The sequence below is a fragment of the Cervus canadensis genome, chromosome 8 (genome assembly GCF_019320065.1).
Source record: "Cervus canadensis isolate Bull #8, Minnesota chromosome 8, ASM1932006v1, whole genome shotgun sequence".
In the NCBI taxonomy this organism is placed as follows: Eukaryota; Metazoa; Chordata; class Mammalia; order Artiodactyla; family Cervidae; genus Cervus; species Cervus canadensis.
In genome coordinates this window covers 89,813,907-89,838,437 of record NC_057393.1, presented here as the reverse complement: position 1 = coordinate 89,838,437, position 24,531 = coordinate 89,813,907, and the positions used below count along the sequence as shown (strand labels likewise).

Genomic DNA, 24,531 nt, shown 5'->3' with positions numbered 1-24,531 from the left:
ACCTGCTGGGAGGCATTCTTTTATAGATATCGTGTCTTTCATAAAAGTCATGTAAGTCTGTGATTTTATGACCTCTCAGCGTTGCAAATCATCTATAGAAGTACCATGAAATGGTCAGACCTAAATCATTTCACACACAGGGTGAAATCCACACATGTGGATTTTTGTGTATCATTTTTCTGAATAGTAAAACAAGACCATGCCTTCAAAAGGATGCAGAATACATCCTCAAGGGTTTGTCTGTTTAATGATTTGATTTACTTTTATAAGCTATTTGTCACAGTGAGGCTTTGCAACAAGGCAACAGCTCACATAGGCCAAGAGAGATCTATCCTCCATCCTTAAAAGGTCGATTAAAAACTAAATATGTTGAGGTTTGACAGAAAACAACAAAATTCTGTAAAGCAATTATCTTCCAATTAAAAAAGAAATAAATTAATTAAAAAACATTATCGACAGAAATGTGTACATTGATACACATGATTTATCACTTGGATACTTCTGGGGAAAAGTCTAAAATTGCTCCACTAAATATTGATGTAAAAACCTACAGGCTAGCTTTGGAGTGGTACAGAGAGGAACCCACTTCTCTCATGTTGACAGATTAGGCAAAGACAAGCCCGGCTGGTGTTACCTTCTACTGTGCAGCTGAATTCTTGTCCAATATAGAGGCTTCATCGGCCGACAAGGCTCTACTGGCTGCTTCCTACTCCCTTTTTCCTGGTTCATCCCAAATCCAAACAAGCCAAGAGGCAACGGAGGAGGAAGAAAGCCACACACCTGAGGTGTTGGTAAAGTGCTACTCCCAACTTGTCGTGGGAGAGGAAGGCCTGATCCAGGAGGGGGTGGGGGCGGAGGGGTTAGAGGAGGTGGAATCCCTACACCCGGAGGAGGAGGAGGAGGTGGGGCAGGAGGTATTCCTTCACTGGGAAGAGGTGGGGGAGGAGGGGCGGTGGGGGGTATTCCCACCCCTGGAAGAGGAGGGGGAGGAGGGATCCCCACCCCTGGAAGAGGAGGGGGAGGAGGAATCCCCATCCCTGGAAGAGGAGGGGGAGGAGGGATCCCCACCCCTGGAAGAGGAGGGGGAGGAGGAATCCCCATCCCTGGAAGAGGAGGGGGAGGAGGGATCCCCACCCCGGGAAGAGGTGGGGCGGGAGGGATCCCCACCCCAGGAAGAGGGGGGGCGGGAGGGATCCCCACCCCGGAAGAGGAGGGGGAGGAGGAATCCCCACCCCTGGAAGAGGAGGGGGAGGAGGGATCCCCACCCCGGGAAGAGGTGGGGTGGGAGGGATCCCCAACCCGGGAAGAGGGGGGGCGGGAGGGATCCCCACCCCGGGAAGAGGGGGGGCGGGGGGAATTCCCACCCCGGGAAGAGGAGGGGGAGGAGGGGGAGGAGGGATCCCCACCCCGGGAAGAGGGGGGGCGGGAGGGATCCCCACCCCGGGAAGAGGGGGGGCGGGGGGAATTCCCACCCCGGGAAGAGGAGGGGGAGGAGGGGGAGGAGGGATCCCCACCCCGGGAAGAGGTGGGGCGGGAGGGATCCCCACCCCAGGAAGAGGGGGGGCGGGAGGGATCCCCACCCCTGGAAGAGGAGGGGGAGAAGGAATCCCCACCCCTGGAAGAGGAGGGGGAGGAGGGATTCCCACCCCGGGAAGAGGAGGGGCGGGAGGAATTCCTACCCCAGGAAGATGTGGGGGAGGTGGTATTCCCATGGTGGGAAGAGGGGGGGTGGGAGGAATTCCCATCCCGGGAAGAGGGGGGGCGGGAGGAATTCCCACTCCAGGCAAAGGTGGAGGAGGGGGTGGCAGCATCTCTGGACCTAGAGAAGGAGGAGGTGAGAGGCCTGCTGGGCTGGGTAGTCCAGGCCCAGGTGCACCGGGGGTCAGGGGTGCTAGGGAAGCCTCCATGCCCAGGCCAGGCATCAGAGAGGAGGTCTCTGGAGGCAGAGGTGGTGCAGTGGGGATGTCATAGCCGTTTCCAGAGGAGGGGAAAGCAGAGTGCTCGTGGCTGGTTTCTAACCCAGTGTGAAGAGGAGGATGGGAAGGCTGGGACCTGGCCTGTCCTTGACTGTCAGACCAGGGGAGGGATGCAGGCGGTGGAGGCTGGAGGGATGGCTGTGCATCAAGCTGAACTGATATTCGCCTTGGAGACACGACCAAAGAGATTTCTGAGCAGAACTTAGTCTGAGGTCCCGACGGCAAGGGCAGCCCCGCTGATTCTCCATGTGCGGTCAAGGGTGGGGGGCCCACTGGTGCGGCCCCCCCAGGAGGAAGTGCCAGCACACCACCCTCTTCCATCGGGGACGTCTGGATGGACTTGGCCTGTACTATCCTTTCATATCCAACATCCTTTTCGCCCAACCTGAGGGCTTCCAGACCCGTGTCTAGGGTGGGGTATTGCTTCTCCAGCTCAGCTATCTTGGTCTTCAGATCCTCAATGGTCTGCTCCAGCCGTTGGATGACAGTGGCCTGACCCTCAGACTTCATGTCGCACACTTCCTGGGGGGCAACACAGACATCGCAGTTAACCAGAAAATCAGGGATACTCCAAACGTCAAAAACTAGACCTACCAAACTCAGCAAAATGTATTCGTTTGTTACTTCTAAAAGCTCGCTCCATGGAAACACAGTATTAGTTCTACTATGTGTCCCTTCTTCGCTGCCCTTGGATTTCAAAGTGGATTACATACATGACCATGAGGTCCTAAGGCCCTTCTCTAATAAATCTTCAAATGAAATTGTGGAAGATCAGCAGACCTCGGTGAAAAGGGAAGCCAAGACTGAGTGACAGACCCACTTAATTTCACCATAGACTACTCTCCTTCTTGCCCAGGAACATCTGCTATATGAAGACATTTCCTTAAGATATTTTAAATCCTAAGATTTAAAGTTAATTGCAACTTTTAAAAAGCAATCTCTATAACAGTCCCCAGTAAAATCATGAGAAATATTTGCAACATCCACACAAGCATGTACAGGCATGTCTTATGTGCATGTATAGAACTTATATCACACTTCAGTTCAGTCAGTTCAGTCACTAAGTTGTGTCTGACTCTGCGACCCCATGAATCGCAGCACGCCAGGCCTCCCTGTCCATCACCAACTCCCGGAGTTTACCCAAACTCATTTCCATTGAGTCGGTGATGCCATCCAGCCATCTCATCCTCTGTCGTCCCCTTCTCCTCCTGCCCCTAATCCCTCCCAGCATCAGGGTCTTTTCCAATGAGTCAACCTTTTGCATGAGGTGGCCAAAGTATCGGAGTTTCAGCTTCAGCATCAGTCCTTCCAATGAACACCCAGCACTGATCTCCTTTAGGATGGACTGGTTGGATCTCCTTGCAGTCCAAGGGACTCTCAAGAGTCTTCTCCAACACCACAGTTCAAAAGCATCAATTCTTTGGCACTCAGCTTTCTTCACAGTCCAACTCTCACATCCATACATGACTACTGGAAAAACCATAGCCTTGACTAGGCAGACCTTTGTTGACAAAGTAATGTCTCTGCTTTTTAATATGCTATCTAGGGTGGTCATAACTTCCCTTCCAAGGAGTAAGCGTCTTTTAATTTCATGGCTGCAATCACCATCTGCAGTGATTTTGGAGCCCAAAAAAATAAAGTCTGACACTGTTTCCACTGTCTCCCCATCTATTTCCCATGAAGTGATGGGACCAGATGCCATGATCTTAGTTTTCTGAATGTTGAGCTTTAAGCCAACTTTTTCACTCTCCTCTTTCACTTTCATCAAGAGGCTTTTTAGTTCCTCTTCACTTTCTGCCATAAGGGTGGTGTCATCTGCATATCTGAGGTTATTGATATTTCTCCCAGCAATCTTGATTCCAGCTTGTGCTTCTTCCAGCCCAGCGTTTCTCATGATGTACTCTGCATATAAGTTAAATAAGCAGGGTGACAATATACAGCCCTGACATAATCCTTTTCCTATTTAGAACCAGTCTGTTGTTCCACGTCCAGTTGTAACTGTTGCTTCCTGACCTGCATACAGGTTTCTCAAGAGGCAGGTCAGGTGGTCTGGTATTCCCATCTCTTTCAGAATTTTCCACTGTTTATTCTGATCCACACAGTCAAAGGCTGTGATCTATGTGATCCACGTAGTCAATAAAGCAGAAATAGATGTTTTTCTGGAACTCTCTTGCTTTTTCGATGATCAAGTGGATGTTGGCAATTTGGTTCCTCTGGTTCCTCTGCCTTTTCTAAAACCAGCTTGAACATCTGGAAGTTCACGGTTCACATATTGCTGAAGCCTGGCTTGGAGAATTTTGAGCATTACTTTACTAGTGTGTGAGATCAGTGCAATTGTGTGGTAACTTGAGCATTCTTTGGCATTGCCTTTCTTTGGGATCAGAATGAAAACTGACCTTTTCCAGTTCTGTGGCCACTGCTGAGTTTTCCAAATTTGCTGGCATATTGAGTGCAGCACTTTCACACTTACTACAATTCAAATATTTTATTAAGGCATTTCAGAAAGGGATACCTTTGGTTGCCACAATTTATCACAATGGCCAAGAGCAACTGCGCCCATGTGTGGGTCACCCTCAACCCTACACGGTATCTTCCACTCCCAAAGCATGCCATCAACCTTTCAGGGAAAAGGACTTTGAGTAGAGAAAAGGGGAAAGCCCTCTCGGTAAACTGACTGCCAATATCAGATGAGTAGGAACAAAAAAGGAGGCAGAGGAGTGGGCAGAGAAAAATGAGGAAAGCAGGAACAGGAGAAGGAAGAAGAGGGGGCAGACCCCAACTGAGTGAAGTGCAGGTCAGACACCTGATCACACAGGCTCACCTGTCCCCCATCGATTCGGGGATGAGAGGGCCCAGAACTGCTTCTCCAGAGCGTCCAGGGCTTTTCACTCAATCCCACAACAAGGGCCACCATCCATGGCATGGACATGTTACTACCTTCCCCACGTGGGGGCCAGGCCTGCTCTTAACCAACCAATTGACAGGTGATACAAAGATGATGCAAAGCATGAAACTAAACTCCTGTCCTGCTTGCCAAATGCTAAATCCAAAAAAAGTCTCCACAAAATAAAAAATAACTTACTTTGCTATTTTTTTAAATTCAAAACAAACATATAACCCATTCACAGTGGAAAAGCTGCAGACAGACAAGACAGAAATGGGTATTTACAAAAAATGAAGCATTTTTGGTGCTATGCGAATATTTATTTAAAATCTTCACAGGTAGTTTCTTTTTGCATGGGGGTAGGGAAGGTATTGGAGAAGGAAATGGCAAACCACTTCAGTATTCTTGCCTTGAGAACCCCATGAACAGTGTGAAAAGGCAAAATGATAGGATACTGAAAGAGGAACTCCCCAGGTCGGTAGGTGCCCATTATGCTACTGGAGATCAGTGGAGAAATAACTCCAGAAAGAATGAAGGGGTGGAGCCAAAGCAAAAACAATACCCAGTTGTGGATGTGACTGGTGATAGAAGCAAGGTCCGATGCTGTAAAGAGCAATATTGCACAGGAACCGGGAATGTTAGGTCCACGAATCAAGGCAAATTGGAAGTGATCAAACAGGAGATGGCAAGAGTGAATTCCAAGAAGACATTCTAGGAATCAGCGAACTGAAGGGTGAACTTAACTCAGATGACCATTATATCTACTACTGTGGGCAGGAATCCCTTAGAAGAAATGGGAGTAGCCATCATGGTCAAAAAAAGAGTCTGAAATGCAGTACTTGGATGCAATCTCAAAAACGACAGAATGATCTTTGTTCATTTCCAAGGCAAACCATTCAATATCACGGTAATCCAAGCCTATGCCCCAACCAGTAACGCTGAAGAAGCTGAAGTTGAACGGTTCTATGAAGATCTACAAGACCTTATAGAACTATCACCCAATAAAGATGTCGTTTTCATTATAGGGGACTGGAATGGAAAAGTAGGAAGTCAAGAAACACCTGGAGTAACAGGCAAATTTGGCCTTGGAGTACAGAATGAAGCAGGGCAAAGGCTAATAGAGTTTTGCCAAGAGAATGCACTGGTCATAGCAAACACCCTCTTCCAACAACACAAGAGAAGACTCTACACATGGACATCACCTGATGGTCAACACCGAAATCAGATTGATTATATTCTTTGCAGCCAAAGATGGAGAAGCTCTATACAGTCAGCAAAAACAAGACTGGGAGCTGACTGTGGCTTAGATCATGAACTCCTTATTGCCAAATTCAGACTTAAATTGAGAAAGTAGGGAAAACCACTAGACCATTCAGGTATGACATAAATCACTTATGACTATACAGTGGAAGGGAGAAATAGATTTAAGGGACTAGATCTGATAGACAGAACGCCTGATGAACTATGGACAGAGGTTCGTGATATTGTACAGGAGACAGGGATCAAGACCATCCCCATGGAAAAGTAATGCAAAAAGGCAAAATGGCTGTCTGAGGAGGCCTTACAAATAGCTGTGAAATGAAGAGAAGTGGAAAGCAAAGGAGAAAAGGAAAGATATTCCCATTTGAATGCAGAGTTCCAAAGAATAGCCAGGAGAGGTAAGAAAGCCTTCCACAGTGATCAATGCAAAGAACTAGAGGAAAACAACAGAATGGGAAAGACTAGAGATCTCTTCAAGAAAAATAGAGATACCAAGGGAACATCTCATGCAATAATGGGCTCAATAAAGGACAGAAATGGTATGGACCTAACAGAAGCAGAAGATATTAAGAAGAGGTGGCAAGAATACACAGAAGAACTGTACAAAAAAGATCTTCATGACCCAGATAATCACAATGGTGTGATCACTCACCTAGAGCCAGACATCTGGAATGTGAAGTCAAGTGGGCCTTAGAAAGCATCACTACGAACAAAGCTAGTGGAGGTGATGGAATTCCAGTTGAGCTGTTTCAAATCCTGAAAGATGATGCTGTGAAAGTGCTGCATTCAATATGCCAGCAAATTTGGAAAACAGCAGTGGCCACAGGACTGGAAAAGGTCAGTTTTCATTCTGATCCCAAAGAAAGGCAATGCCAAAGAATGCTCAAACTACCACACAATTGCACTGATCTCACACGTTAGTAAAGTAATGCTCAAAATTCTCCAAGCCAGGTCTCAGCAATACGTGAACCGTAAACTTCCAGATGTTCAAGCTGGTTTTAGAAAAGGCAGAGGAACCAGAGATCAAACTGCCAACATCCACTTGATCATCAAAAAAGCAAGAGAGTTCCAGAAAAACATTTATTTCTGCTTTATTGACTATGCCAAAGTCTTTGACTGTGTGGATCAGAATAAACTGTGGAAAATTCTGAAAGAGATGGGAATACCAGACCACCTGACCTGCCTCTTGAGAAACGTGTATGCAGGTCAGGAAGCAACAGTTACAACTGGACATGGAACAACAGACTGGTTCTAAATAGGAAAAGGATTATGTCAGGGCTGTATATTGTCACCCTGCTTATTTAACTTATATGCAGAGTACATCATGAGAAACGCTGGGCTGGAAGAAGCACAAGCTGGAATCAAGATTGCCGGGAGAAATATCAATAACCTCAGACATACAGATGACACCACCCTTATGGCAGAAAGTGAAGAGGAACTAAAAAGCCTCTTGATGAAAGTGAAAGAGGAGAGTGAAAAAGTTAGCTTAAAGCTCAACATTCAGAAAACTAAGATCATGGCATCTGGTCCCATCACTTCATGGGAAAATAGATGGGGAGACAGTGGAAACAGTGTCAGACTTTATTTTTTTGGGCTCCAAAATCACTGCAGATGGTGATTGCAGCCATGAAATTAAAAGACGCTTACTCCTTGGAAGGGAAGTTATGACCACCCTAGATAGCATATTAAAAAGCAGAGACATTACTTTGTCAACAAAGGTCTGCCTAGTCAAGGCTATGGTTTTTCCAGTAGTCATGTATGGATGTGAGAGTTGGACTGTGAAGAAAGCTGAGTGCCAAAGAATTGATGCTTTTGAACTGTGGTGTTGGAGAAGACTCTTGAGAGTCCCTTGGACTGCAAGGAGATCCAACCAGTCCATCCTAAAGGAGATCAGTGCTGGGTGTTCATTGGAAGGACTGATGCTGAAGCTGAAACTCCGATACTTTGGCCACCTCATGCAAAAGGTTGACTCATTGGAAAAGACCCTGATGCTGGGAGGGATTGGGGGCAGGAGGAGAAGGGGACGACAGAGGATGAGATGGCTGGATGGCATCACCGACTCAATGGAAATGAGTTTGGATAAACTCCGGGAGTTGGTGATGGACAGGGAGGCCTGGCGTGCTGCGATTCATGCCGTCGCAAAGACTCAGACATGACTGAGCGATTGAACTGAACGGAACTGAGGGAAGGTATAAAGATAACAGTCTTAATCCTAAACCCATTACTTCTTCTCTAAAAATTCTATATTTTACTATAACATTTCACTTGCTGAACATCAATTATGATGCTTATTAAAAGCAGAATAGAACTTGTAACTTCAAAGAGAAGCACCTACACAAGGTACTTATTTTCCTATAATCAAAAAATACCAAATAGCCCTTATTGTGAAAGAAAGTTGAAAAGAAAATTAATTTACCTTTTAAGTAATAAAGAAATATAAGCATTTACTAAATAGGCAAAACTGTGGGAGGCACTTCTATTTACTTGCGTGTGTGTATGTATATATGTGTATGTGTGTGTATATATATGTGTATATATATATATATATATATATGAAATCTAAGTCACTATTTTTCACCAATGTCTATACAAAAGACTAAAGAATTACAATACATAGGTTGGGAAATCATGCCATATATTCTCTAAATAGTCCATGGTAAAAGAAATAACTATAATAAAATAATTCATAATATCCTATTTGGCCTTATAGTTAACTTCACTCTCCAATTATGATGCTAGCAAACACAAGAAAATCCAATCTAATAAAATTATAAATATTCACTATTTTTGCCTTATGGGTTAGTAAAATATAGAGATTATTTTCATTTTTCCAGAATAATCTTAAAAGTGACCATTAAACTTAGATAAGTCTTTTTTGAGTTGTCCTCGTATGTAAGTAGTGCTCTCATTTTCCTATTTATGTAATGAATATATAAAAAGGCTACTTGATAAAAGGCATGCAAGTAGTAGTTTCTAGAAGTGTTTTCCAAAACTCAATTATTTAAAAAAATTTTTTTATTGGGATACAGTTGATATACAATATTATATAAGTTTCAGGTGTACAACACAGTGATTTACAACTTCTAAAAAGTTATATTCCATTTACAATTACTATAAAATATTGCCTATATTCCCTGTGTTGGACTATATATCGTTGCAGCTTATTTTATACATAGTACTTTGTACCTCTTATTCTCCTACAACTATTTTGCGACTCCTGACATCCCTGTCCCCACTGATAATCACTACTCTGTCCTCTGTATATGTGAGTCCGTTTCTTTTTAGTAAATATACCACATCTTCTTTATGCACTCATCTCTTGATGGAAACTTAGGTTGCTTCCATATTTTGGCAATTGTAAATAATACTGCTATGAACACTGGATGCACGTATCTTTAAAAATTAGTGCTTTCTTTTTTGTTGTTTTTTAGATAAATATCCAGGAGTGAAACTGCTGGGTCATACGGTAGTTTTGGTTTTTTGAGAAACCTCCATACTGTTTTCCATAGGAAACATTCCCACCAACAGTGTATGTGGAGTCTGTTTTCTTGCCGTTCTCGCCATTCCCTTGTTATTATGTTTTTTTTTTTTAACACTTTATTATGTTATTATTATTTTTAAACTTTTCCTGAAATATAGCTGATTTACAATGTTGCATTAATTTCTTCTGTACGGCAAAGTGACTCAGATATACATATCTCAGATAGACATATATATATTCTGTTATTTGTGTTCTTTTTGATGATAGCCATTCTGAAGCTGTGAGGTGATATCTCATTGTCGTTTTGATTTTCATTTCTCTGAGGACTTATGATGTTGAATATCTTTTCACGTGCCTGTTGGCCATCTGTAGGTCATCTTTAGAAAAAAAATTCAGGTCATTTACCTATTTTTAAACTGGAGTGTTTGGTTTTTTTGATGTTGAATTGTATGAGCTGTTTATATAGTTTGGAAAGTAACCCCTTATCACTCATATAATTTGTAAATATCTTCTCCCAATAGATTGTCTTATTGTTTTGTTGATAGTTTCCTTTGCCATCCAAAAAAGCTTTTAAGATTAATTAGGTCCCATCTATTTATATTTTCTTCTCTTTTGATTTAGGAGACAAATCCAAAAAAGGTACTGGTATCATTTGTGTCAAAGAGTGTTCTATTTTTACTTTAGGATTTTTATGGTTTCTCATCTTATATTTAGGTCTTTAACCATTTTGAGTTTGTTTTTGTGTAAGATGCTGGATAATGTTCTAATTTCATTCCTTTCCAGGAAGCTGCCCAGTTTTCCCAGCACCACTTACTTAAGAAACTGTTTTTCTCCCCTCTACTGCATATTCTTCCCATTGTTGTAGACGAATTTGACAATATAACCTCAGACTTAGTTCTGGACCTCCATACTCTTCCATCCATCTCCGTGTTTGTTTTTGTGCCAGTACCATACCGGTTTTGATTATTGTAACTCTGTAGTATAGTCTGAAGTCAGGGAACCTGATTCCTCTAGTTTTGTTTTCTCAAGACTGTTTTGGCTATTTGGAGTCTTTTGCATTTCCATACAGATTTTTATATTATTTGTTCTAGTTCTGTGAGAAACATCCTTAGCATTTTGATAGGAATTATATTGAACTGTGGATTGGTTTGAGTAGTATGGTCATTTGAAAAATGTAAATTCTTCCAGTTCATAAACACAGTACATCTTTCCATCTGTTTGTACCATATTCAATTTTGTTCAGCAATGTCTTATGGTTTTACAAGTGTAGGACTTTTATTTCCTTGAAACAAAGTGAAAGTGCAAGTCACTCAGTCATGTCCAACTCTTTGCAACCCCATGGACTATACAGTCTGTGGAATTCTCCAGGCCACAATACTGGAGTAGGTAGCCTTTCCCTTCTCCAGGGGATCTTCCCAACCCAGGGATCAAACCTAGGTCCCCTGCACTGCAGGCACATTCTTTACCAGCTGAGACACAAGGGAAGCCCAAGAATACTGGAGTGGGGTAGCCTATCCCTTCTCCAGCAGATCGTCCCAACCCAGGAATTGAACCAGGGTCTCCTGCATTGCAGGCAAGTTTGTTTTGTTTTGTTTTGTTTTGGTTTTTACCAACTGAGCTATCAGGGAAGCCTTAGGTAGGTTTATTCCTAGGCATTTTTTTCTTCTTAATTTGGTAAGTGGGATTATCTCCTTAATTTCTCTTTCTGATAGTTCATTAAGATGTACAGAAATGCAACAGATTTGTGTGTATTAATTTTACATACTTCAGTTTTACCAAATTTATTAATGAGTTCTAGTAGTTTTCCAGTGGCATCTTTAGAATTTTCTCTGTATGGTATCATGTCATCTGCAAACAGTGAGTTTTACTTCTCCCTTTCCAATCTGGATTCATTTTATTTATCTTGTCTGACTGCTGTTGCTAGGACTTCCAATAGTACGTTAAATAAAAATGGTGAGAGTGAGCATCCTTGTCTTGTTCCTGATCTTACAGGAAACGCTTTCAGCTTTTCATCACTGAGTATGATGTTAGCTGTGGGTTTGTCATATAAGGTGTTTATTATGTTAAGGTATGTTCACTTTATGGTCACTTTTGGAGTGTTTGTATCATATATGGATGTTGAACTTTGTCAAAACCTTTTTCTACATCTATTGAGATAATCATACAGTTTTATTCTTCAGTTTATTAATGTGGCCTATCACATGGATTGATTTGAGGGTATTGAACCATCCTTGAATCCCTGGAAGAAATCCCACTTGATCATGTTTTATAAATCCTTTTAATGTATTGTTGGATTCAGCTTCCTAATATTTTGTTGAGGATTTTTGCACCCATGCTCATCAGTAATAATTTTTTTATATCTTTGTATCAGGGTTATGTTGACCTCATGGAACGGGTTCAGAAGCATTCCTTCCTCTGCAAGTTTTCTGGAATACTTTCAGAACGTTTCTTGTTAACTCATCTCTGAATCTTTGGTAAAATCCTCCTGTGAAGACATCTGATCTTGACTTTTGTTTCCTGGAAGTTGTTTTTTTTTTTTTTTTTTTAAGTTATTGACACAATTTCATTATTAATAATTGGTCTCTTTCTACTTTCTATTTCTTCCTGGTTCTAACTTGAGAGATTGTACCTTGCTAAGAACTTGTCCATTTCTTATAGGTTGTTCATCTTATTGGTGTATAGTTGTTTTCAGTAGTCTCTTATGGTCCTTTGTATTTCTGTGGTGTCAGTTGTAACTTTTCCTTTTATTTTGGATTTTATTGATTTGGACTGTCTCTCTTTTTTCCTTGATGAATCTGGCAAAATGTTTATCAATTTTTTTATCTTTTCAATGAAACAGCTATTAGTTTCATTGACTTTTTCTATTCCTTTTCTACTCTCTGTTTCATTTATTTCTGCTCATATCTTTATGTTTGTTTCTTTTGACTAAATCTGAGTTTTGTTTGTTCTTTTTCTAGGTCCTTTATGTGTAGGGGTAGGTTGTTTATTTAAGATTTTTCTTGCTTGACAAAGTAAACTTGTATCACTATAAACTTCCCTCTTAGAACTGTCTTTATTACTGTGTTACTACTGACTTCTCCCTTATGTCCGTTAGTATTTGCTTTTTGTATTTAGATGCTCCTATATTGGGGGCATATATATTTACAATTCTTATATCTTCTTCTTGGATTATTCCTTGATAATAATGTAATATCCTTGTCTCTTTTACCAGTCTTTATTGTAAAGTCTATTTTTCCTGAAACAACTATTGCTATCTTGGCTTCCTTTTCAACCTATTTGCATGGAATACATTCTTCCATTCTCTCACTTTCAGTTTGTGTCTCCTTAGATTGAAGCAAATCTCTTGTTGGCAGCCTACATACAGGCCTGTTTTTACATTTAGCTACTTTATGTCTTTTAATTGTAGCATTTAGCTCATTTACATTGAAACTAATTACTGACATGTATGTTCTTATTGCCTTTTTAAAATTGTGAGGTTGTTTTTGTAGTTCTTTTTTGTTCCTTTCTTATTTTGCTCTGTTCTCTTATATTTGATGGTTATGTTTACTGTTAGGTTTGGATTCCTTTTTCTTTTTTTGTGTGTGCCTATCTATTACAGATTTTAGATTGTAGTTACCATGAGGTTTTTATATACCACTCATTATGTATATATATACATATATAGTATATAATTATATATATATATATATATATATGATGGTTATACAATTACTGATCTCTTAATTTCAAATACATGTTTAAAACCCTGCACTTGTACTCTATGACGCTCATGATTACTGTTTTTGATGTCATATTTTACATCTAATTGTTCTGTGTTTCACATAACTGCTCACTGTAGTTATGGATGACTTTACTACTTTTGTCTTGATATTCCTACTAGTTTTTTTGAGGGGATGATTTCCTACCTTTACTACATGTTTGCCTTTACTGATGCATTTTTTCCTTCCATAATTTTCGTGTTTCTAGTCATAATCTTTTCTCACTTAGATGAGTTCCTTTACCATTTGCTGTAAAGCTATTTTGGTAGTGCTGAACCCTTTCAGCTCTTTCTTGTCTGTGATGCTTTTAATCTCTCTATTAAATATCTGAAACAGAACCTTGCCAGGTAGAGTATTCTTGATTGGAGGTTATTCCCCTTTATCACTTTACGTATATCATACCCCACCCTTCTGGCCTGCAGCTTCTGTTGAAAAGTCAGCCTTATGGGAATTCCCTAATTGTTACCTATTGCTTTTTCCTTGCTTTTATATTTTCTAATTCTTTTTTGTTTTTAAGCCTCTAATTTCATTCTACATTCATTCTTGTCCTGAATTCTTTGATCATCTTTACAGTTACCCTGAACTCTTTCTCATGTAGATTGCCTATCTCCACATCACTGAGTTCTTCTGGGCTTTTATCTTATTCCTTCCTCTGAAACTTATTTCTCTGTCACCTCATTGTGTCTAAATTACTATTTTATGTATGTATAGGTCAGTTACATTTCTTGATCTTGGAGAAGTGGTCCTCTCTAGGAGATGCCCTGTGCATCCCAGGAGTCCATTCTTCTCTTGTCACCCAAGGGCCAAGGGCCAGCTTGTTCCAGGGTAGTGTCTGGCCTACATTTGCAGATTCTATCCATAGGCTGTGGGTACAGTTTTCTTGCTTCTGGTGTCTGGTCCCTAGTGGGTGAGGCTGGGCTAGAGGCTAGTGCAGGCTTTGTGGTGGGAGGGGCTAGTGTCTGCCTATTGGTGGGTGGAGCTGGGTCTTGATCCTCTGGTGGGCAGGGTCATGTCTAAGGGTGTGTCTAGAGGTGGCTGTGGGCATAGGAAGTCTTTAAACAGCATGTCTGTCAATGGATGGGGCTGTGTCCCTCCCTCTCGGTTAGTTATTTGGCCAGAAGTGTCCCAGCATTGGTGCCTACAGGCTTTTGGGTAGGGCCAGGTATTGGTACTAAGATGTCAGTCTCCAGAAGAGCTCACACAGATGAATGCTCCCTGACATATCCACCACCAGTGTCTGTTTCCCCAAGTGAGTCACAGCAACCACCACCTCCCCAGGAGACTTGCCAAGACTAGTTGGTCCCAGGCTCGTATGAAATTGTGGCTTTTGCCCTTGGCCCTGGTGTGTGTGAGATTTTGTGTGCATCCTTTAAGAGTGAAATCTCTGTTTTCCCCAATTCTGTGTAGCTGTACAATCAAGTCCTACTGGGCTTCAAAGCCAAATGCTCTGGGGGCCCTTATTCCCAGTGTCAGACCCCCACAGGTCTGACACTGAGGGGACTGTCCTCTGTAAGAACCTCTGTAATATAATTATTCTCCAGCTTGTGGGTCACCCACCCAGAAGGTATCAGATTTGATTATATCATGACTCCACTCCTCCTACCAGTTTTGTTTTGGTTCCTTCTTTATGTCTTAAGTTATAGAGATCTTTTCTGGTAGGTTTCAAACTTTTTCAGTGATGGTTGTTCTACAGATTTTTCTGACTTTAGTGTCCTTGGGAGAAAAGGTGAACTCCTCCTTCTGCTCCACTTGGCTGCTCTCTCAGGATTCACTTTCCCCTTTGCTGCTTTTAATACTCTCTCTTTAAATTTTATTTTTGCCATTCTCATTACAGTGTCCTGGTGTGTTCCTCTTTGGCTTGGTCCTCTGTAGAATTCCACACTTCCTGGACTTGGCAACTGTTTCCTTTTCCCAGGTTAGGGATGTTTTCTGCTATTATAACTTCAAGAATGTTCTGGGCCCCTTGCTCTTTTCCTCCTTCTGGGACTACTACAATGAGAATATTAGGATTCTTGTTGTCCCAGAGGTCTCGAACTGTCCTTATTTCTTTTCTTTCTTATTTTCTGTTCAGGATCAGCAATTTCTACTAGTCCATCTTTCAGCTTGCTGATCCATTCCTTTGTATTATTTGCTCTATTTTTTATTTATTCTGGTTTATTTTTCATTTCAGTTCTTGTATTCTTCGTATCTCTTTGGTTGTTCTTTGTATTTTCTGACTCTTTGTTAAAAATTTCTAACATCTCTCTCTGTGCATCCATTCTTCTCTCAAGTTCTTTGATTATCTTTACAATCATTACTCAGAACCATTTCCGGAGTAGGTTACCTACCTCCACTTCACTCAGTTCTTCTTCTGAGGTTTTGCCTTGTCACCTCATTTTGCCTAACTTGCTGTTTTTATTTTTGAGTCTGGTAGCTTGGTTATGTTTCCCATCCTTGGAGAAGGAGGCTTTTGCAGGAGACATCGTCCCAGCAGCATAGTTCCCCGTGGTCACCAGAGCCATATGCTCTAGGGGTTTTCCCTAAGAGGTCTGTCTGGGCCTTTCTCCTGTGGCAGGCTGACTGTTGTGAGTGGTCCAGTAAACTTGGTTGGCTCTTGGTCTGTTTAGTTACCTGGTGGGCCTTGGGCCAAGGCTGCTGGCCAGTAGTTGGCAGAAGTGGGTCACCAGGCAGCTGACTACAGAATCACAGGGGATTCCAGGGTGTGCTGGCTTGCTGGTGGGTGCACTTAGGGTCTGGGGATGTTGCCTGCCCACTGATAAGTGAAGTCAGGTCCTAGGGCAAGTTCCAGCCTACTGGTGCTGATGGGCAGAACCAGATCTTGAGGTCAGGTTGCCAGGCCCCAGGGTTCCTAAAGCAGGTGTCAGATCACTGGTGGGTGAGGCCAGTTCCTGACAAACTTTTCTGTGGGTCCTGAGTTTTCTTGAAGCTTGTGTTGGCCTGCTACTGGGAGGGCCAGTTCACAGATGGCCATTTTCTTATGGCTGGTGTGTGCATGCTCGTGGGCAGAGATGTCCAGAGGCAGATGATGGGCTCAAGGGGTCTTCAGGAAGCCTATCTGCTGACGGGTGGGGCTGTCTTCACGCTAATGAGTTGCTTGGCTGGAGGTGTCCCAACACTGGTGTCAAAATGGCTCTTGCCAGCACCAGTGTCCACATAGTAGAACAAACTCCCCAGATAGCTTCCACCAGCATCGATGTCCGCAGGGTAAGCCGCAGTGAGAGGAGGTGAATTCAGGGTCCTTCTACTCTGCCATCTTGCACATTCTCTCCTAAACTTTTTTTTTTAATTGAAGTATAGCTGATTTACAATGCTATGTTAATTTCTGCTCTATAGTGACTCAGTTATACACACACACACACACACAGTTTTTGTGTTCTTTTCCCTTATGTTTTTTTCACAGGACATTGAATATATTTCCCTGTGCTGTATAGCAGGGCTTCTTGTTTTATCCATCCTATTTTTATTTTTTTATTTTTTTTTATTTTTTTTTCATCCTATTTTTAATAGCTGACATCTGCTAACCCCAAACTCCCGCTCCATCACTCCCACCGTGACCCCCTTGGCAACCCCAGATGTACTCTCTATGTCTGTGAGTCTTCCAAAAGTAACTCTTTTTAAAAAGTTTATTTATGTTTTTAATTGGAGGATAACTGCTCTACAATATTGTGTTGGTTTCTGCCGTACATCAACATGAATCAGCCCCAGGCACACACATGCCCCCTCCCTCTAAAACCTCCCTCCTACCTCCCACCCCGTCCCACTCTAGGTTGTCGCAGAGCATCAGGCTGAGCTCCCTGTGCCATACGGTAAGTTCCCATTGGCTGTCTATTTTCATGTGGTAGTGTATGTGTTTCCATGCTACTCTCTGCATTTGTCCTACCCTCTCCTCTCCCACCCCGGAACTTAATTCTTAAACATTATTACTTTAGCCAGCTATTTTTCATCATAGATTCAGGTATAATGAAGGCAGTACAAACAGTAAAAGCCATGAAGAAGGGGAGGAGGAGGAGAGACTGATTCTAAATCGGGTTCTCACTTTAAAATTAAAATAAAAATTTAAAGGGAGACATCCCTGGTGATCCAGTGGTTGGGACTCTGTGCTTCTACTGCAGGGGGCCCAGGTTCAAACCCTAGTCCTGGAACTGTGATCCCCCAGGCTGCATGGTACAACCAAAAATAAATATTTTTTAAAAAATAAAAGGCGAAAAGGAAAAAAATAATCTTTGCAATTTTGTAGAGAATCTATATAATAATCCTTAAAAATGGAAGTTAGTTAACAAATCTATTTTACTCAATGCAGTAATATATTTTCTATATCACCAATTTTGAGGTTACTTATATTCTAAAACATTGCTTCAACCCTCTAAATCATTACAAGTGGTAGAATCTGCCATCCACTCTAGCTGAACAATTATCTACAATAAGTTGGCCAAAATTCTTCCATTTTTGTATAATCTTATATGTGGGTGGTATTGGTTAGTTCTTATAAGTTATTTTAAACACTAGCATATCACAAAAAAATTGTCATTAAAAATAATATGTTCACCAACATATTTCTCAAGTACAGGATTATCTATTTCCCATAAAAAGAAACATTACTGTATTAAGGCTAAAACTCACAAAGAAAGTCAAGATACATTTAAGGAAAGCTTTCGCTGAAAGGTTAACTTGCTCATCTTTGCAACTTTATTATGTTTACTGTGTAGGCGATATACTTTCAGAGCCTAGAATACAAAACCACTTATTAATAAGTTAACACTGTGGTAATTTATTCTGTAAATGTTAATACAAAATATGTAATTCATTTTCTACAATATCCAGATTTTCAAGTTCTGTTAAATTCTCAGGCCACATTATTGTCGAGTTAGGATACCTCTAGATAGCTGTAAAATTTGAATTCTGCTCTTTACAGAAGCAGATAAATTCTCTATTTGTCAAACTCTAAATTTGAAAACATTCTACAGCTTTGGAGAAAGTCAATGAGATTCCAAATTTACAACAAGGCAACACATGCTATGCATAATCCTACAGGAAAAGAAACCCAGATTTTTAAATAGATAAGATTATGCACAGAAATAAAGAGCAATCAATTTCAAGTTTGAAACAGAATTTCAAGCAAGAAGGAAATATCAGAACATATGGTAACCGGTAAATAACTTACCCCTAGCTCCTTAAAGTAGAACATATAATGGAAAAGGAGAGTCACACAGAGAGCTAAAGAAGCACCTCCGGAATCCTCACAATGAAAAAGATAATGAATTACTGAATATGCAATATTTCTGAACTGAAAATGGAAATGACCAATCTCTTCCAAGCCCTTCACTGCACAGATGAGAAATGTGAGGGGACGGGGCAAGAGATCAGGTAGATCTCATCATCAGCTGTGTTACTTTCAACAGAATTGATAATTGACTGAAGGTTGATTGATAATTGGTTCCAACAGTAATTGACTGTCTGCAGCAGTAATTGATAACGTGACTGGAGGGAAGGTTACAGTACCTGTCACTAGTGAATAACAAGAGTAGAAGTATTAAACAGCATGTCTGAGAAAGGGATCAGAAAAAAATGGAAACAAACAGTCTCTTTGGTTCCCTCACATCTTCTGAATGTTCTCTCTCATTACTTGAGTTGTGGCAAGGTCCTGCAATAATGCTAAAGCAAAATATTCCTGAGCTGTCCCAATTAGTGCAAGGAAGAAAAACAATCTCATCATAGTTTCTCTTCATTGATGATTCCTCGATAAACTGCTCACCTCCTAGACACCCTTCTGGAGGACACCCAACCAGCCTCTAAAGTAATTAAACTTGCAAAGAAGAACAGCGCTCACAGCAAGTCTGGTGGAATGGCTTAGGGGTGTTTGCTCGGCTCAGCTCTCTGTCACTCAGTCGTGTACAACCCTATGAAATTCCATGGACTATAGCCCGCCAGGCTCCCCTGTCCATGAAATTTTCCAGGCAAGAATACAAGAGTGGTTACGATTTCCTACTCTAAGGGGTCTTCCCAGATCAGGGATCGAACCCACGTCTTCTGCATCTCCTGCACTGGCAGGCGGATTCTTTACCACTGCGCCACCTGCTGAACAACAGCTAACATCTTGAGAGCCTCCTATGTGCCCGGGGCTCTCCTAGGCATTTTATAAACATTTGTGCATTTAAATCTCACAAAATTTTATGAGACTCATCATTCCCATTTTGTAGAAGAGGAAATTAAGGCACAGAGAACAGAATACATTGCAGAGGTGTCCCAGGTAGAAGTGGGGTAACTGGGATTTGTGCAAAGGAAAACTGGTTCAAAGCTCAATCCTCATCACTTGGGGTGAATAGAAACAGAATTTCTACCGCTCCCCAACAACCACCTCTACTCTTGACAGTGTGGACCCCTACATACCTATTCGTTCATCAAACATGTTCTGATCTGCCTCAAAATGTCAGGTACTATGTTAGACACTGGAGGGACAAGTAGAATGGAGGAGCTCTAGCTTTAAGGGGGACCGTTGTCTATGAGACACACATAATACAACAATTATGGAAGAGCAAGGTAAGTAGAGTCCCAGAGCAGAGCCATCAAAGGAGTCAGGAAGGAGGCCTCGCAGGGAATGTAGCTAAGAGGGAGTGAAGTCTAATATGCATTTAGATGAAGAAACAGGAATTCAGTGAGCTAAAAAGGGGCAGTAGGCATAAGAAGGAAAGATATCAAAGACAGACACGAAGGATGCTAAAGTTTTCAGAAAATGCTTTCTTTTTAAGGTCAGAACAAACTGAACATCTAGGAAACAGTGGGTGATGAGGCTCAAGGCAGAAGACAGCAAGGGAAAGCTCTGCTTGTCACTTGGGTCTGAATCTTGTCTCTGACACCATGAGCAGAGAGCAGACACGAGTACGTTCAGATTTCAGAAGGACAGCTCTGTAGGTTAACTTTTTTTTTCTAATTCTATAATACAACATACATTAAATACCTTAGCAGAATCACTTGACACCTTGAAAATCACTTCATATCTGTAGAAGAACCCAGGACCTTACAATTCTTTGTATTTCCTTCAATAAAGACCACAAATACCTTGGACAGAGTATGTCAGCAGACAACCAAGATAAGCTATTAATTCTTATCACCTGCTATCCCTTTAGAGCAGCTGCTTGATCTCTTTGCCCCTCTCATGAGTCATCAATGGTAAAGATTGGAGATCTCGTCAAGAGAATTGGAGATACCAAGGGAACATTTCATGCAAAGATGGGCACAATAAAGGACAGAAACAGTATGAACCTAACAGAAGCAGAAGATATTAAGAAGAGGTGGCAAGAATACACAGGAGAACTACCCAAAAAAGATCTTAATGACCCAGATAACCAATGGTATAGTCACTCACCTGGAGCCAGGCACTCTGGAGTGTGAAGTCAAGTGAGCCTTAGGAAGCATCACTATGAACAAAGCTAGCCGAGGTGATGGAATTCCAGCTGAGCTATTTCAAATCCTAAAAGATGATGCTGTGAAAGTGCTGCACTCAATAGGCCAGCAAATTTGGAAAACTCAGCAGTGGCCACAGGACTGGAAAAGGTCAGTTTTCATTCCAATCCCAAAGAAAGGCAATGCCAAAGAATGTTCAAACTATCACACAATTGTACCCATCTCACACGCTAGCAACGAGAAGGCAATGGCACCCCACTCTAGTACTCTTGCCTGGAAAATCCCATGGATGGAGGAGCCTGGTGGGCTGCAGTCCATGGGGTCACTAAGAGTCAGACACAACTGAGCGGCTTCACTGTCACTTTTCACTTGCATGCATTGGAGAAGGAAATGGCAACCCACTCCAGTGTTCTTGCCTGGAGAATCCCAGAGACGGAGGAGCTTGGTGGGCTGCCGTCTCTGGGGTCGCAGAGAGTCGGACACGACTAAAGCGACTTAGCAGCAGCAGCAGCACACGCTAGCAAAGTAATGCTCAAAATTCTCCAAGCTAGGCTTCAATAGTACATGAGCCGAGAACTTCCAGATGTTCAAGCTGGATTTAGAAAAGGCAGAGGAACTAGAGATCAAATTGCCAGCATTCGTTGGATCATAGAAAAACATGAGAGTTCCAGAAAAACATCTACGTCTACTTTATTGACTAAGCCAAAGCCTTTGACTGTGTGGATCACAACAAACTGTGAAAAATTCTTCAAGAGGTGGGAATGCCAGACCACCTTACCTGCCTCCTGAGAAATATGTATGCAGGTCAAGAAGCAACAGTTAGAACCAGACATGGAATAACAGACTGGTTTTAAATTGGGAAAGGAGATTGTCAAGGATGTATACTGTCACTTTGCTTATTTAGCTTATATGCAAAGTACATCATGTGAAATGCCAGGCTGAATGAAGCACAAGCTGGAATCAAGATTGCTGGGAAAAATATCAGTAACCTCAGATAAGTAATGACACCACCCTTATGAAGGAGAAGAGGAACTAAAGAGTCTCTTGATGAAAGTGAAAGAGAAGCGTGAAAAAGCTGACTTAAAACCCAACATTTAAAAGACTCAGATCATGGCATCCGGGCCCATCATGTCATGGCAAATAGATGGGGAAACAATGGAAACAGTGACAGACTTTATTTTCTTGGGCTCCAAAATCACTGCAGATGGTGACTGCAGCCATGAAATTAAAAGACACTTGCTCCTTGGAAGAAAAGCTATGATAAACCTAGACAGCATATTAAAAAGCAGAGACATTACTTTGCCAACAAAGGTCTGTCTAGTCAGAGCTATGTTTTTTCCAGTAGTCATGTATGGATGTGAGAGTTGGACCATAAGGAAAGCTGAGCACTAAAGAATTGATGCTTTTGAACTGTGGTGTTGGAGAAGACTCTTGAGAAGCCCTTGGATTGCAAGGAGATCCAACCAGTCCATCCTAAAGGAAATCAGTCCTGAATATTCATTGGAAGGACTGATGCTAAAGCTGAAATTCCAATACTTAGGCCACTTGATGTAAAGAACTGAGTCATTAGAAAGAACCTTGATACTGGGAAAGATTGAAGGCAGGAGGAGAAGGGGATGACAAAGGATGAGATGGTTGAATGGCATCACCAACTCGATGGACATGAGTTTGAACAAGGTCCAGGAGTTGGTGATGGACAGGGAAGCCTGATGTGCTGTAGTCCATGGGGTCACAAAGAGTCAGACACGACTGAGTGACTGAACTGAACTGACTCTTGGAAGGACTGATGCTGAAGCTGAAGCTCCAATACTTTGGCCACCTGTTGCAAAGAGCTGATTCATTGGAAAAGACTCTGATCCTGAGAAAGATTGAGGGCAGGAAGAGAGGGGGACCACAGAGGACAAGATAGTTGGATGGCATCATTGACTCAACAGACGTAAGTTTTGAGTAAACTACTGGAGGTAGTGAAGGACAGGGAAGCCTGGTGTGCTGCAGTCCATGGGGTCGTAAAGAATAAGACATGACTTAGCAACTGAACAAGAACAGCAAACCTCAGTAGGTTAAGGACACAACTTCATTTCACCTCCAAGTCCTACTACCCCAGAAAGATAATGCGAGGTTGTGTCCGACTCTTGTGATCTCATGAACCGTAGCCTGCCAGGTTCCTTTGTCCATGGGATTCTCCAGGCAAGAATACTGGAGTGGGTTGCCATTTCTTCTCCAGGGAAGCTTCCAACTCAGGAACTGAACCCAGGCCTCCCACATTGCAGGCAGATGCTTTACTGACTGAGCTACATGGGAAGCCTCCAAGAGAAGAGTAGAAACAGTGTGTGACCTCTATGGCTCTTTTTGCATTCACACCTCGAATTGTAACTGCTTTCCAGATGCCTGCTGGTTTTCACTCTTAAAACTGTCAGCACAGTTTCTCCTTTTTTTAATTTCTAAAATGAAAATGTCTAATTTGTTCCCTCTGAGCTAGGGGGAGTTTCCAAATGAAAATGTACTTTCCAGAAGAATTCTGTCTTCCCCTTAACACATAATGGGAAACACCTTGTCAAAACAGCACCCATTTTCCATGCTTCCACAGGGGGATGGCTGTGTCTCCCCCCTTCCCAACTACCCCTACCCACCCCCCAGAGTCACTGCACCAATGTGTTGATAATCCACCTAAGAACATTCACAGTCTGAGGTAAACTTCAAGGAAGACTGACTAGCCTATGTTTCCAGACCGCAACCACCTCTTTCTGTCTCCCCTTTAACCCCTCTTTTTCTTACTCTGGTTTCTACTGTGGTTGTTTACTTGTCTTGTAAATTGTTGTTTTGTAGGTCTGCAATTAACATGTGACTTCATGTCACTTATTGCCTTAGAGTTTAGAAGGAATGTACTTTTCCCCCCAACTCTTTAATATGTCTAAGTCACTCTCATGCAATTCAAGTTGCTTGTTTTCATGTCTCCATCACTATTCTTTCAAAATTACATCCCCTATCCCTTTCTTTGATCTGACCAATTCTTTCATTACTCTCTGAACTTGTCTATGTCATGACACAGGTGAGTAACTCCTCAAGCACCATCGACCAGGCTACATTACTTCATCACATGTGTTCCCTTGATGTGCCTTGAAATAAAGATGTATCTGAAACTAACAATAAACTGTATGGAGTAGTCACTGTATAAAGAGCACTATAAAGGAAAGGAGAACCAATAGAAAAGAATACTCAGTTCCTCAATTAAGTTTGCAATCCAGTTAGGCACTGAGAGGACTGATCAGAGCAGGATCCTGGGGGGAAAGTTTTAAGCCAATTTCAAAGGAGATTAAAACTGGATGGAGTTCAAATCGTACACATTTTCCTGACCTTTGAGAATTTACTTGCATACAATGTAAAGGGTAAGAGAGTACTGCTGCTGCTGCTAAGTCACTTCAGTCGTGTCCGACCCTGTGCGACCCCATAGACGGCAGCCCACCAGGCTCCCCCGTCCCTGGGATTCTCAAGGCAAGAACACTCGAGTGGGTTGCCATTTCCTCCTCCAATGTGTGAAAGTGAAAAGTGAAAGTGAAGTCGCTCAGTCATGTCCGACTCGTAGCAACTTGATGGACTGCAGCCCACCAGGCTCCTCCGTCCATGGGATTTTCCAGGCAAGAGTACTGGAGTGGGGTGCCATTGCCTTCTCCAAAGGGAGTACTAATTTTGTTTAATTTTTTCATTATCTAACACTCTGTAACAGATGTGACTATTCTCAATAAATACTGTAATGTGTAGGAAGACTCAACT

The 24,531-nt window shown here is 42.0% G+C and overlaps 1 protein-coding gene across 1 annotated transcript in view; it reads right to left on the bottom strand.

Moving 5' to 3' along the window:
* The window catches only part of LOC122446681 (formin-2-like), a 336,772-nt gene that overhangs the window by 180,508 nt on the left and 131,733 nt on the right, over positions 1-24,531 (bottom strand). The window contains 2 exon segments of the mRNA XM_043477163.1: positions 635-1,199; positions 1,202-2,498. Of these exon segments, the coding sequence (XP_043333098.1) occupies positions 635-1,199; positions 1,202-2,498 (1,862 nt within the window).